The following is a 15,775-nucleotide window of genomic DNA, read 5'->3' as shown; positions in this document are numbered from 1 at the left end:
CAAAACCTCACATCGGGACTTCATTTCATTTTCATCACCAAGATGAGAAACATGATCAGAACTGGAGTAATTAGGGTAGGCAATAAAAATTCAGAATTTAATCAAACTAAAGCAACAATTAGAGCTGATAAACTCAATAAAGAAATAATTTCCACAATAGAAAACTTTTTTAGTCAAGATCTTTTGAAAAAAAAAAACGATTTTGAGGAAATACGAGTTATTCATTGGTGTAATTAAATTTCAAATTACAATGAAGAAAATCAAAAAAAATGAAGAAAAAATTAATATTAGGGGATTGAAAAGAGTACTAAATATAATTAATTTTTTTTTCAGAATTATCTCTGAAAAAATTACATGCGCAGCTGATTAAAGTAATTGTTATCTTTAATTTTCGTTGTTGTTTTTTTTCTTCCAAAATAGCCGTCGCTATACTCGTCGTAATAGAAGTTGTGGTGAATTCTGTTCGATACGAAGAGAACTATTTGTTGGACCGGCATCCAAAAGGAGCCAAATGGACTTATGGTTATTCTTTCATAATATCTTGGATCACATTTTTGCTCCTTGTAATGAGCGGCATCGCTTTTCTACTGATGTCTAGGAAAAGGAAAGGCGACAGAGCTGGAGGAAATGACAGCGATGCACCACACATCATTGGACGACTGTGATCTTAATCAAAAAGAATTACTTTGCACGTAACTATAGAAGAATATTGGCAACGTGTGATGAGGACAACTAACCATTTACAATACACAGACATGTCTTTCGGCACTCATGGGTGCCGTTATCGAGGTGTGAAAACGAACACTTTCATTTGGGGGAAAAAAAACATTCGATGGGGCCAAAAGCTGGACGTACGACGTCACTAACTATGACGTCAAAACTGAGAATAAAAATACTGAGGTGAAGGAAGGAAATAGCTGACCACCACAGACACTCTTTCATTCTGACCACGTTTTCCAACGGGACAGAACTTTTTTTTTCCACACCTTGATAACGGCACCCATTGAGTGCCAAAAGATATGCCGGTGTTCTGTAAATTGTTATTTGTCCTCATCACATTGCCAATATTCTTCGGCTGTGATCGTTCCCTATCTGTAACCCTCATTCCCATGATTTTGATTAATTTTGGCAAACCTGTTTTGAAACTGATTGGTTTTCTCGCTCTCTCCAATCTAATAGTGGCAATACGAGATGCAATATCTCAATCGGTGAAATTGTTTTTTTTTTTAATTTCGATTTCACTGTGTACAGCAGTTTACGGAGTTTCAGTTTGATTTGTTATGGTGTTTTTTTTTATTTTCTAATAAGAGATTCAGATTTTTTGTTCCCACTCTTTCTCTCTCATGTGTTTTCAGAGTAAATAAATACTACTTCATTAAGATAAACCCGTTCATTAATGAACCATCGCTGAACTGTGCTTGTTTTTTTTGCTATCTCAGTAGGGGACCATCAGGTATTAGGAACAGTTGAATCACGATTTAAAGTCACCATTTACTTCACGATTTAAAGTCACCATTTAATTCTGGAGCTATACCAAGGTTGGAGTTGGATCGAATCTTGGTTTTTACATGCGTAAAGCCTAGAAACGAAAGATTTCTTCACTGAAAATTCCTTTCGCAAAGCGGGGTTGGAGCAGCAACCGGGAGTGTTTTAACGAGATTCGGCTGTATCGTTCATTTCGAGTTGGCAATGAAAAAGGCTATACTAATATTACCCCGCACATGCACCTCGTGAATATTCCTCCGAGAATCTTCTAACTACTTTTGCAATGTGCCGTGTATGTTTTCTGCACCTAACGTGAAGTTTGTTTCTGAGGAACGCTTGTGCTGCCACCTACCTTCCGGGTTCAAAAGCAAACAACTCGGCAGGTTATTTTGCATGTTGTACAGGGTGGCTATAGATAAACCTACACTCTGCAGACGTAAGTAGCGTGCATTCTGAGGGAGGAATTTCGATGAAACTTTGTATATATGATATGTGTACTGGGGTAAAGAAAGATTCTATCGAAAATAGTTCAATTTTTGACCACCGGGTAAAAAATGACGCCTTTTATCGCAGCTATAATTTTCTTATGACCCAAATAACGATGTACCAAATTTCAGTGAAATATGTCCACCGCAACGGGTGCTACATAGGTGGGAACAGTGCCAGTATTATCAAGCTGAGTAGTTTCAGTTTAATTATACTGACAATGCTGCATCAGAATGGGCGCTACATACGTGTGAGCAGTGTTAGTTCATAACTACCCTGCACCTGTGAATGAATTTTTCAAATGCAGTGCCTAGATTACTTACTCCCTGTGAGAAGAGCAATCAGGCCTACAACTTAAATTCTATTCATTTCAAGAGTCATTCACCTCTAAAAATTACCAGCACCCTTGAGGAACTGGTAAGTGACGGTGTATGAGGAATACAAACATCGAAGTAAAAAAATAACTCAGTTATAAAACACTGTTATTTCGGGGGAGAAATAAATTCGGCGAACATTTCTAAGGCCAATTCTCTGAAGATGATTTCGGAAAGCGGTATATTTTGAACCTCGCCGTGTTTCAGCCAAGTAAGCAGTTCACATGCTCATTATTTGCTATAAGCTGTCATTTATTTTACTGGTTGCCACTTTTTTTTCTCTTTTTTAGTTTAAGATCTTTCCTATTCACATCTTCACGTGCAGCAAAATGTCAGGAAAAGAATTATGTTACGGGTAAAATTTGAAGTCCATTGGGTAGTTCGCGGACTTAAGATATCGACCGTAACAGCACTGGTCAATATTCTACAAGATACTGCTGATCAGTAAGGAAAAGACGATAAAAAAGATCGGAATCCATATAACTAATAGAAGGCTTTGAACGAAAAGACGAGAAGCTAATAACATATGATAGCGTCGAGATATAGATGTGTGTTTGTGGAGGTGGAAAATTTTGAACGGATTATTATCCAGCTTCACATTTTATGGATGGAAAACCCTAACAATCGAAATGATAAAAACGATTTTGGTTCAATGGTTGGATTGGCAGATTAAAAATTATTTTTTAAAACAAGAGTGAATTGAAGTATGAATTTAATGAGAACAATTGGGATTCTGCTGAGATCAATTACCCCATTCTTCAGCCGTCCCAGCTAAGATGGTTTAAGATGGTAATTCTACAAAGGGGTTCTACTGTATCAAATTAAATTTTTATAAAAGAATTTTAGCTTTAGAAATGCATCAAATATTGCATGATGTAAACAGGGATGAAAACCGTGAGGATGAGATTCATCCAGAATAGATTTGGCTGCTACAAGTGTGGTTGCTACTACTTTATCGCACACCAACTCCGGTCATTTCACTGTACGGCTATTTCCTACCGATGGAGTTAGGTGGGAAATGAAGGTGCACATCTATCGCGGTGGTTCACTCAGGCACGGTACGTTCTTTCCCCGGTTTGAACACGTGAACCCTGACGCTGACCTTCATGGTTGAGGAGGAGCATCTTACCGGATTACAGCAGGGCATCATGAAGGTAATCGCAAAAGTTTACCTAAAAATTGAGAACGCAGTCAAAGAAGTGTAAGAAGCTTCCAGTTTTCAACGTCTTTATCGACGTCATACGGGAATCTCATCAATTCAAGCCCCGAGCAACAATATCCTAAAACCAGAGCCACAGTCGTGTCCTGAATTTTCCAATACGTATTCGAAGGCTTGTCAAAGATAACGACCAGGACCTTCCAGCCTCGACCAAAGTCAAAGGAACCGCCTTCCTTCCCGATCTTCCAATCAATCTGACTATAACACGTTATCCCTTTACAAAAGTTTTTTCCCCTTACGATCACGGACGTAATATTGCGTCCTAACGCCAGTAGGATAAATGAATGGATTCAAACAAGTTCCCTGAGTTTTCTTTCCTCTATCTTCACCATCGTGAAGCTTAGTAGTAACACTATCAACTCTGAAGTTGCTTTTTCTTTCCCTCTTTTCTTTCTATATACCTATTAATGATTTTTTTCGCACATATGCTAATTATATTTTTTGTACTATATGCATGTAAGAACGAAAAAGAACACGTAGGGTGAAATTGAAAGTAGGGGTCTAAAAAGACCTCTCTTGTCTACCTTACCTATTCACTTTTTATTTTCTCCTTCGCTTTTCTAACGCACGGTTAGCTTGGAACGAGGCTACCAGATTTATTGCCGATTCGTCAAACAGAGATAATCCAACTTCGTTGACAAAGAATCGTACATGAAGTGGGTTAAATTGTTCTGGAAGCATGTACACGCGAAGGAATACTGGGCCAGGCTGGGTAAAAGTGTAACCAGCCTATGCGCTGTTGCTTCTTTACATCAGGGTTAAGGCAGATATTGGGCCAGGTTTGACACAAGTGGGGCCCCGGCTTTACTGAAAAATTTTACATGTATGCAAAGATCCAAGAACCAAGTTGGTAATACATATGTCAATAATCGCGAAATGAAATGCGAGCCATCACGTAAGACGTAGGATTTTTCAGAAATCAAAGTGCCATTTGACGGGAAAGGGATCGTGTGCCAGTTGATTGATTAGTGAACGGGTTGATCTGTATGACGGTATATACAAATATTCATCTTCCAGTTTATATGAGTTTTCGCACACGTAGTTAGATAAGCGTATTTCACTGCAAATCCTCACAGAAACTCTCTTCTTCAGGGAACAATAGAAATGATTGGCTACGACGCCCGCCAAAAAAGCCTTCTAGCGATGAGGCAACCATGAAGCAATATATACATACATAAGCTAGCTGCATCATGAAATCATATTTTTTGAAATTGAATAAAATTTCTTCATTATATTCGAAAACTCATTCATTCTGACACGCTATGCAATAAAATTCAATTTTCTATGCGATGTTGAATAAGTATGCGTGGAGATATCTTACAATACGCAGCTTCAAATACGCATTATATCTAAAAAGAAAAACAACTAAAAAATAAAAATATTTCAACTGATGCACATTTATATAACTATATGGAATGCAAATTTGATGTTATTCGTGAAATATATCGCTGTATATTATTGCATGTCAAATAAATTCTTTCATTCATAAAAGGTAATTTATAAATAAGTGTCGCGTATATAAATATCATTTTAATATAAGTTATCAAGGTAATGCGATTTTATTATGATAATAAAATGTATAATAGATGATAATAGAAGAATAATCTATTTTATCTTGTATATTCTACTTTAAAAAATATTTTTTATTACATTCGTATACGCTGTCGGCATGGACCTTTATGCAAAATTAGAATAGATGTTATACTGAATATAAATAAAATGTATCGTCGCATTTATATCCAAATAATAGAGTATATTTGTTTATACTGCTTATTCTACTGTTCATGTACTAACATCCGGAATACATGTAACGCTGATGTTGGATTTATTTATTTTTCTGTTATGTGTTTGTGTTTTGATCGAAATAAAAATTTTGTAAAAATCCCAGTATTTGTGTGTGTCTTTTGTTCTTTTTTCTTGTATATTTGAATTAATTCATATTCCGTGAGATATTTCCATTTGAATTAAACATGTATTGCTTGATTTGTTTGTATAATTTAAAGAATATTTTAATTACTATAGACGGAAATGTTTCTGTACGCACTTTGTGCATAAAGTCAAACATTTGGTACCAACGTATCAGGCGCATTTTTTGTGTATTTGTTTTGATAAAGAAACACCTTATACTCTAGGAGAAATACAGTAATTATTTTTGGTAATCGAACCATAGAAAATTAAATTATTTTAAATGCATTTTATAACTCGATCGATTTCTTTTTTATGTGTAGACATCATTAATATATATATATATATATATATATATATATATATATATATATATATATATATATATATATATATATAGTATTGATTCATTAAAAAACTAAAAATTATTGTAATTATTTCTATATAATTTTCGATTTTGCATCTAAATTATTTTATTTTTTTCAGAAGTTCTTTTGATATTTAATTATTTCCTCTGTTGATTTTTCTCCCCGCTATGAAAATTTATGTGAAGAAATTATAACTTTTTCAATATAACAGCAGATGTGTGTCTGAAAAATTAATTAAGTGAATCTTGAAATACTAGTAAAACTTATCAGTGGTTCTTATCATCAAAATTATTTTGTTTCAATGGAAAGATAAAATTAATACTGACTAATAAATGATTTGATTTCTTTAACTTGGTATCTAAATTCAAGTTTTATTTAAAAAATCTTAACTAATGATCTTAAATTCTAAAGAATGAAATATTTAATTAGTTCTGTCTATTAACTCACAGTATGTTCTCGGATACCATAGATGGCTTTTTAAAAATTGCAGGAGAGTTTAAGTAATCAAAACAAGTTTACAGTCACTTGAACGGATTATTCTCCAGCTTCACATTTTATCAATCGAAATGATAAAAACGATTTTGGTTCAATGGTGCTTCAAAAAAAGCACTATAACAATAATAATCTAATATATCATTCACGTGACATTAATCAGAAATTTATCGATTAATGATGTAATATTCATTTTTCACATTTTACCCTTATGTGTATGATTTCTTTTTCGAGCTGATAATTGTTTTCCAGGTTACTCACGCGTAAAGAAATCGGGAAAAATCACTTAAAAATCCATTCCGAATTGCGCCGCTAAAACAGGGCATCGAAGAGTACGTACAGAGCCTAAAAAATGTCATAAAATAAATGTTTCGATGTGTAATATAACTTTCCAAACATATAACTTCCTTTTTGTTATTCAAATCATTGTAAGAAAAAAAAATCAGGTTGCAAACTTCAAGGTAAAAAAAACAGAAATGCAAACAAATTTAACAAATTAGCGGAATCACGGCCAACAAACAAATAGTTGCTGTTTTTAATTGGGGCATCATTGTGGACAACGAGCCGATATTGCCATATGGCGATGTGGCCTGGGTATCTTTCGGTTTGACGGGGCATCTAACAGCAAATTCAAAAATAAAATCGAAAGAATGTGACCATACCTTATGTTGAAAGGTGATTCTGAATTTATATCTTCAAGCTTGCTACAGTAATGAACGTTTAAAGGGCATTTTGCACATATGCAAAGCTATGAAAATTTAAGAGTAAAAATTATTTTTTCTATTTGTGAATATTATAGACATGATTCCAAAAAAAGGAAGAAAATACGGTCAAGTCTCACTCAAAAAATTCGTAAAAACAGAGAATCCAGTAATTCGAGTGATAGGTTTAATAAGCGATTGCAAATTCCAAATACATTAGAGAACGGAGATTGTATTCAAGATTTACGTATTTGACTAATTTCGTTTGACTTAGGATTATGAAATATTTCATTAGTTTCATTTCATAACCATAAACTTTTTATTTTTGAAAAAGGAAAATGTAACTACTGTAACTTTAATAGATACGGACTCATGTAGTTCATTTTATTTATTATGATTTTCTTAAATGCGATGATTCTTTTTGAAACACCCCGTATATTAAAGGACATTCTGACCCGCTAGCAAACCTCTTCTCAAAACTCCAAATTGACTGCAATATTTGATTACGTGTTGCCTAGCTTAACCCCTTCAGTACAATATTATTAAAAAATGTAAAAAATCGTAAACATGTTTTGGTAGGTCAGTTTACTTCTAATTATACCTAAAAACAAAAAGAAAAATTAAAAAAAAATTATTTAGTGCAACGAATAAATTAACCCGGTACTTGAAAGTTTTCACAGCGACATACGCTAGATACAGTCCAATCCCGTTTCAACGAATACCGTAATAACGAAGATCTCGTTTTAGCGAACAATTTTCAAATATCCCTGATGAGTTTACGTAGGAACAATTATAACACCTGGAATTCCTTTATAACGAAATTTCGTTATAACGAAGTGATTTCTCGTTCGTTATAATTTCGTTATCTTTTCGAGTTCGTTATAATGTGATTCGACTATTATTAAAAATGACTTCTAAAAAAAATTACCAATTTTCAAAGTATGTGGAATAACACATTAAGGAAAGTTTATTTATTTTACCACCAAACGTTTTATTTTATTTATTTATTTTACATTTGTCAGGGAATATTTTGCAAAAGCAGTATTTTACCGCATAACGCGAAAGTACAATGCAGTAAAAACTTCTACGAAGGTAGCGGAACATTTAAGTGGATTTTATTAATTAACATATTAAAGAAAAACTAGTTGTCCCACACACGTGTTGTCATCTGGTGATTGTAAAGTAGTTTTACAGCCTTGAGACATCAAAATACCAACACCACAACGTATTTAAGGGATTTTACTGGAGTTAAATATGGTGGTGTTTTAAAGTACTGTCAGTAATGGAAAGAATAAAACTTCTCTGTCAACTGTTGTCAATTTTTAACAACCTGATATTGCATTCCTCCACCCAAATTTCCGTAACGTCACCTTTATCTTTTCATTGCCGGAAACACAAGACTCGTCTTCAATAAGACTGAACAACAAGGAAACTTCATCCATCACAAAAATATACAGTTCTGAATGATTTTCACCCCCTGAAAACAAATTCCCCAATAAAAAGTTTTATTGGCTCTCGCTTTGAAGATTCTACTATTTTACGCTACACAAAAGCGTGCTTTATAGTCCTATGGTATTCCCTATCGAAAACGTAAGACAGGATATCGGAAATAAAATTTTGTATCGCACTAAAATATCCGATAACACATTTTACTAAGAGATTATATCTACCTATAAATCTTTGAGAGTTTTGGCGGCTACTTCTAATCGAAAATAGCGAGAACTGCAAACAAGCATTCAAAATTTTGCGAGGAAAACGCTGGGATAGAAAAGCAGCATGGTGACTGTGTTTATTATGGTGTGCTTGACCTGTATAATCCTAGGGTGTCCCAAACTATTGGGCATGTAACAGTAGAGTTCGTGGAAGACATTCATGACAAACTACGCTCCAACTGGAGAGGAATCACTGTAGTGCACAGGGTAGGAAGAGAAGTCTTTAGGCTATTTTGTTGGCGAACCGTTGAACCTAGAGGTATACTTCCAAGTAGAAAAAGTATGCAAATATAGTGTATACATCGGATGCGTCATTCATGTTGTTAGAAATTGTACTGCTATTAAAATACAAAAAAATAACTTTGCATACGGAAAACTTGAAATGTCCTATGAATTTCCTGTGAAATGTCTTGAACTATCGAAATGTCTTCGAAACCCCAATTAGAAAATCGTTGCCCTGTCTTTTCTAAGGACAACAAGAAAAAAAATCTCACGTTTCTAAGGGATCTTTATCTATTCACTGAGATATTTGAATTAAAAAATGGAGAAAAATCAGGAGGAGGGGGCGGATAGTATAAATAAGGAAAAGAATCGTTGTCCGTTCTGCTGCTCTCCCCCAATTTTCTCCAATTTTGTAAATGAAATATTTCAGTGAATATTGCAATTACAAACGTGCCATTGGCCTCAGAATAGACAGGGCAACAACTTTCTAATTGGGTATTTGAGGACAGGGTGTCAGTATAAAAAGGTAATTTTGTATTACAATAACATTACAATTGCAATATAAATGACGCGTCTGCTGCCTACACGTTATTCGGATGCTTTTTCTTACTGGAAGTATGCCTCTAGGATCAACGGTTTATCCAGGAAAGGTTTCTTAGGGACTTCCCTTACTATCCTGTATATTCCTGCAATATTTGCACAGACTTGTAAGTAGATCACGGATCTCCAGCAGCGTTTGGGTTATTGCTGCTTTCTCTGTTAATTAATGGGACATCTGACGTAATGATTGGGAATAAATTTGCAAAAATAAACGTGGCCTTAAGAATATTTAACACAATGAATTTGCGGAATGGAATAAAAACAACACGCTACTTAAATCAAGCTTGGTGTTGTCGAAAACCAAGAACAAAAATGGAACAGCTGTCAATGTTTTGCATGAAAAATTTCCGAGAAGTAGTGAAGTGAAAATTGAAGTTTTTGTCAGTCCCCAGATCTGACAGCTTTTCGGAGACCCGACGTTAGAGAAACTACTTCTCAGAGTGATATGATCTGGGATGTGTTTTATCAAGTGTCAAAACATTTTCTGAACAACGTCAAAGCAGATAATTATCAGAATTTAGTAGAAGACACACATTAGCTCTATTTTCTTAGTTTTGGCAGCAATTTGTCTGGCTGCTTTTAGGGAGTTTATTATTTTCTTATTTTCTATTTGGATTTTTCCCACTCAAAAAATACTACCGGATTATCAGTAACTGCGAGGTCAAATGTTTCAGTTAAGGTATTTTACACGGGTACTTCACTCGAAGTGTACAAAAAGAGTATAGTAAGTAAAAGTAAGTTAAAAGTAAGAAGTAAATTCTACATTTTATTTTAAAATCCATGTAACATATCAAAAATTATCTGCGAAACGATGAAAGTTTTGCTGCGATCGAACTTCCCAACGGAGAGTTCTGGAGAAATTAACGTATTTATTGGCCTATCCGCCACGCTGCTTACGTTATGAAAAGCATAATTTTGAAGGCTCGTCGTGCTTACACAGAGACGCAGCATCTAATTTTTGTTTCCAAAAAAATAATCTCCAAGAAATTGACAATGAAAATTAAAGTAAAACTTTCGAATGCCAACTCTTCATTTCAGCTGCTCAACATTGATTCTTAACTCCACTATTAAGCAATTTTTAATGAAATACCTGTCCTGTTTCAATTTATTTTGTAAAATACGTATTTGTAAAATACGAGAAAATAGACTTGTATTCTAAAAACAAAATATTCTCAGCCTATTCCATTTATGAATTCATTCACTATATACCTGACTGGAAGTACCGACCAACCAATTTACGTATTTACTCTCAAAATATTAGATATTTTAATCATGGCGGGGGGGGGGGGGGGCACCAAACTAATTTACTAATTTCAGAGGGCCGAACTTGGTATGACCCGTCTTAGAAAGGACTAGACAACTATACGCAGTCCACTTTCTTTGGAAGGGATAGGTCTATTTTAATAAGAAAAACTTTTAAAAGAAAATGAAATACTTCATAAGAAAACTCTTACCTGGGTAGTTCTTTACGAAAATTTTTCTTCGTTAATTATTATAGGTTAATTTTTTTATTTCTTCGTTAATTATATTAGGTTTGACATTTTAGCACGCTTGCAACTCTTCTGGTCCTCGGACAATTGATTCGACGTATATCATACACAACTAAACCTGAATATATATCAATAGACGTTTGAGGACGTAAATGATAAAATCAAAAGATTTGTTGAATTATGTCACAATATACATTTAAGTTTTAAAAAGATAATTTTCTTTTTCGAATTTACTATAATTTTATTTTAGAAAACGATTCCCGTTTTTCAAAAATTGAAAATATTATGATTTGATGTGAATAAACATTTAACATTAGTTTTAAAATTTAACATTCGCTCCAACAAATGCTGCCATCTATGTTTGGCGGGAGAAAAACTTTCAATTTTTTGTTGCAAAACCACAAATTCTTTTCTTGGTCATTTTCCTAATTTCATGACTGCGTGAAGCCATGGCGTTTTGGTGCAATTTTTTTTTCATTTTTTTTAAAGATTTTTCAATTTTATTGAAAAAGCACGCTCTATGGGATGAACAGGGAACAAAAATAAAATAGTAAAATGTACCGAAGACAGCACCAAAAGACAACGAGTTTTTACGAGTTCTAACTAGCAACATATTTGTCATAATTTACAAATGTAAACATTATGCGCATAATGGTTGATATACAGGGTGACCTGCAAGTCCTAATCCGGACTTTATCTCATCAATCCTTTGTTGTAAGGATACGGTTCTAATTTAAAAAATGCTCAAAATATGTTTAAAAATCACCTTGTACCCCCCCCCCCCCCATCCCTTTTCGAGAGTAAGAAAATACAGTGTGATAAAGTTAAAAAAATCTTCGTTTTTATACAGTCTCCCTCCCCCGTCCTGTTGCCCTACCCCTCCCGAGGCGAACAAAAAAGGATTTCCATGTTTCTAAGTGAAGTATTCACTGAATAAAATAAAATTGATTAATAAAATATAATTGATTTATAAAATAAATTGAATAGGGGCCATTCAAGTATTATGTCAGCAAATTTTTAGCCATTTTTGACCCCCTCCTTGTTAGCAAAATTTTGTCAGCAGCTTAAAATATTTCATATCTTCAAAAAAGGTTGTTGATTGATGAGTTGAGCAACCTTCAAACCCTCTCCCTCTTGTCATCAAAAGTCAGCATATCATAACACCCCCCCCCTCTATGATGACGTAATACCTAAATGACCCCATGAAATAAAACTACCTATCTTAAAAGATAAATCCATTGCGACAATGAATACAATAAAATATAATTCTAGTTTCATCAGAATTTCTATACGTAACATGCCCTTCAATGACTGCTAAATTTGATGAATAATATAGAAAAATCAAACATGAAGAGTGTATATAAAGCAACTAATTTTTCACATCCAACTAAAATGAATTAATTTCCATCTAGAATTTTGGCGAACTATAACAAAGGTATAGTAGTTCTAACAATGTGTATCAAAAATGTGTATCATAAAAAAAAGTATTTCACCCTAAACATATCATCTTTATAACATCTAGTTTCCTCTTCTGACATTTTCCGATCTATAAAATTATTATCATTAGATAATATCTTGATAATATTCTAAAAAAATGGATACGTATAAAATATTTGACATAATTAGTATATTATTGCTGGAATGAATGTAAGCAAAATTTGGAATCTCACGTATTCAAGAAAAACAATCAAATGTTTTTTTACGTAAGAAAAATTTTCTAATTAATAAAGCGACGTTCCCAATTAGGAAAACTGGCCGTTAAAAGGTAATATCTCGTAATAATATAAGAATCAATGACTGACTAAAGGCGAAAAGTCTTACACTAGAAAACTTACATTAATCGGATAAAACTGAAAAAAAAAACCCATCTTAAGAGCAGTTATCGAATTCGATATTTTGCTTTAGTGATCGTAAAGAGAAAAATAAAAGCTTATGTTTCTTTTTAGTTTCCGTTTTATTTTCAGATATTGCAAGTACCAATACCTTTTATCCGTACTTAGAGAAAAAATGCTCCAATTCACTATCATGTATCCTTTGCAACCTAATAACTTAATATTTTTTATACCTTTCGTAATGAGCCCCGATGGGATTTTGTGTTCACAGGAAACGACAAGTTTAAGGCTTTATTTTTCTTTCTTCTTTTCTGCGCAATTCTTTCCTTTTTATTTCGCGGAATGTGGAAAATCGATATATTTTAGCTTCGATGTATATATACTTAAATTGTACATGTGAGTGAGTACTTACCTTTGTTCTCTCTACATGTTCCGCCGTATTTTCCGGGGTAAGTGCCGCGGTTTGAAGCCGGAAGAAAACATTCTTTTGTGAAGAACTCAAATTAATTGTGGTATTTGAGTATTTGGCAAACATTTTCAGAATAAAATTAACGTAAAAAGTGTTGGTTTTTACCGTATTCTCTCCAAACAAATGTCGGTTGATAAATGTATTCCTTATGCCCAAAACTACTGTGTTTCTAAAACATCTAGATGAAATTTGATTTTTATATATATATGGGGTTATTAGGATTGTTTTCGTTATCACCTTCATTATAATTGTGTTTTTTTCAAAATACATTACTCATGCTCTGCAGCAGTGTAACCTAGGGCTAGAAAAATAACCCTGCATGCACGGAAACGTTTTAACTGGGCATATATTTCCATCGACATATGCTTGATGTGGGCATATATAAAAAGCATTTAAAACTCGTTTTTTTTATGTCATGGATGATGATGCAAATGGCTCTTACACGCATGCGTGAAATTCTATATAAATGCTTTCTTTGGCAGCCATGGACCTAATATTTAGCAGTCATTGACTTTTTTGCGGAAATGGAAATACACAGAAATATCAGAAAAACATACATCGCAAAAATATATGACTCATGCGGCCAGCTATCAAAACAAAACAAAATTTTATTTTAATTTTTCAAGTAATGTAATATTAGTTGTTGGTTTGGAACCGGCATGCAACATGAAAAAGAACAAAATATACGATCGTACCATATATTATTTACTGCTATATTGCAAAATGGTGTGAATTTTATGCTTCAAAATACCGCGTAATTCTCTATGATTGTGTTGAATGACGTTTAGTGAACTCTAAAACATATAATAACCGGTATTTTGACGCATGAAATTTACGCCAGTATGAAGCATAAAAATTAAAAAATATATATGTATAATTTTTTGCTACATTTTTCTACATCTTCATTCTGCACATGTTTAAAACTACCGATCATTTTATTTTAAAAATTATAACTGATAGTTTTGTTGTTATTCAATAGGTGACAGCAGCAGTCGTGGCTTAATGCGGTTTCTCGTACACGGTGGACAAAAAGTCCGTAGAAACTTTAAAAATTAATAAAAATTGGAAAAAAGCCGAAATAAAAATAAACGGTTTGCAGGGTTAGAATCGCTAGGTCACAGGAATGTTTTTGACAGGAAAAAAAAACAACTCAAAAACAGCCGATAGGTGGCACTGGAACAAGCGACTTCGGTAGAAATATGCAAATGAGACGGTTATAAGAACTTGCTCTCCTAATCCACAATTAGTTCACCGTTGTAAACCGTGTATGTGGACCTGCTGCACTCTGTCGTTGCTGGATTTGTGACTCGTCTGCGATATGTTATCCCCTGTGGGGGTGGTCATGTGGAACACATACTGCTGTAATAAACGATTTGGGGGCATTCTGTTCGTTATTTGCGTATCTTTTCTTTGACTTATGTACGTCAGCACCACCTATCCGCTGTTTTGTGTGTTTTTTCCTGTCTTAAAAAAATTCCCGTGACCTAGCGATGATAACCCTGCAAACCGTTTTTTATTTCGGTTATTTTTCCGGTTTTTATGAATTTTTAATGTTTTTACGGACTTTTCGCCCACCCTATATTTAGAGAAAAAACTATGAAAATATGAAATACTCTGTGATCAGAACGTTAGAAAATTTTCTCCTAATCTTTTAATTTTTCCACTGGTCCACAAATTACTTCTCCAATTTATGCCTTTTCGCTAAAATTATCATTTAATTTCAGTGGTCTGCAATAAAAAAAAGATAAAACCGTTGAAGAACATTGAACTAAATCGTATAAGAGATATTTCTGGAGCCAATGGGTAATGTTATCAATCGCTCTACAATTTGATCATATCCGTTTTTTATCAGTGAATTTGCGTTAAGCTCCGGTTTTTTTTCCGGATATTTCCCGGTTTCGCAGTCGCATAATCTGGTGATCCTACCCTAAGCCCGTGCCTGGCTATGTCCGTTCCCTATCTAAAATCGGCTATGATTCTATAAGCGAAGTACATTTTAACATGGGTGAGCTCTCTCTTCTCACGCCAAATGCGCGAAACAATAATTATCAGTTTGACTTATTTTAGATTTTTAATTGGGGAGCACCTTTTTTAAAAGGAACGTGATAACCGAAAAAATAAAGAAAGAAAGAAATTATATCACATTCGATATTTTTAATGCAAATAATTTTTTTTTTTTAATTTTTCCAAGGAGATGCATTTATAGCATTTTTCGGGAATGTATATTGTAATGAATGTATATATAATGTGTGTGTGACTCGGGTATCTATATTGGGTATCGGTATCACATATTTTAGGTTAGAGGCCGTTCAAGTATTACGTAAGCAAATTTTAGACACCCCCCACCCCCCCACTGCCAGCAAAACTCTGAACCCTTCCCCCTTGTCAGCAAAATTAATTTCATCAGCTCTGCCCCTTCG

At 33.8% G+C, this 15,775-nt stretch overlaps 1 protein-coding gene across 1 annotated transcript in view; it reads left to right on the top strand.

The window, feature by feature from the left end:
- The window catches only part of LOC149077140 (voltage-dependent calcium channel gamma-1 subunit), an 85,413-nt gene extending 79,959 nt beyond the window's left edge, over positions 1-5,454 (top strand). Inside the window, exon 5 of the mRNA XM_089244869.1 lies at positions 421-5,454. Within this exon, the coding sequence (XP_089100995.1) occupies positions 421-665 (245 nt within the window). The 3' untranslated portion in view covers positions 666-5,454. The remainder of the gene's footprint in view (positions 1-420) is intronic.
- The last annotated feature ends 10,321 nt before the right edge of the window (positions 5,455-15,775 follow it).

The sequence above is a fragment of the Pholcus phalangioides genome, unplaced genomic scaffold (assembly GCF_987345545.1).
Source record: "Pholcus phalangioides strain wild (caught in Gottingen) unplaced genomic scaffold, Ppha-v1.0 ptg000015l_1, whole genome shotgun sequence".
In the NCBI taxonomy this organism is placed as follows: Eukaryota; Metazoa; Arthropoda; class Arachnida; order Araneae; family Pholcidae; genus Pholcus; species Pholcus phalangioides.
The sequence above is the reverse complement of the archived record's forward strand: the minus strand, read 5'-3'. Positions and strand labels throughout refer to the sequence as shown.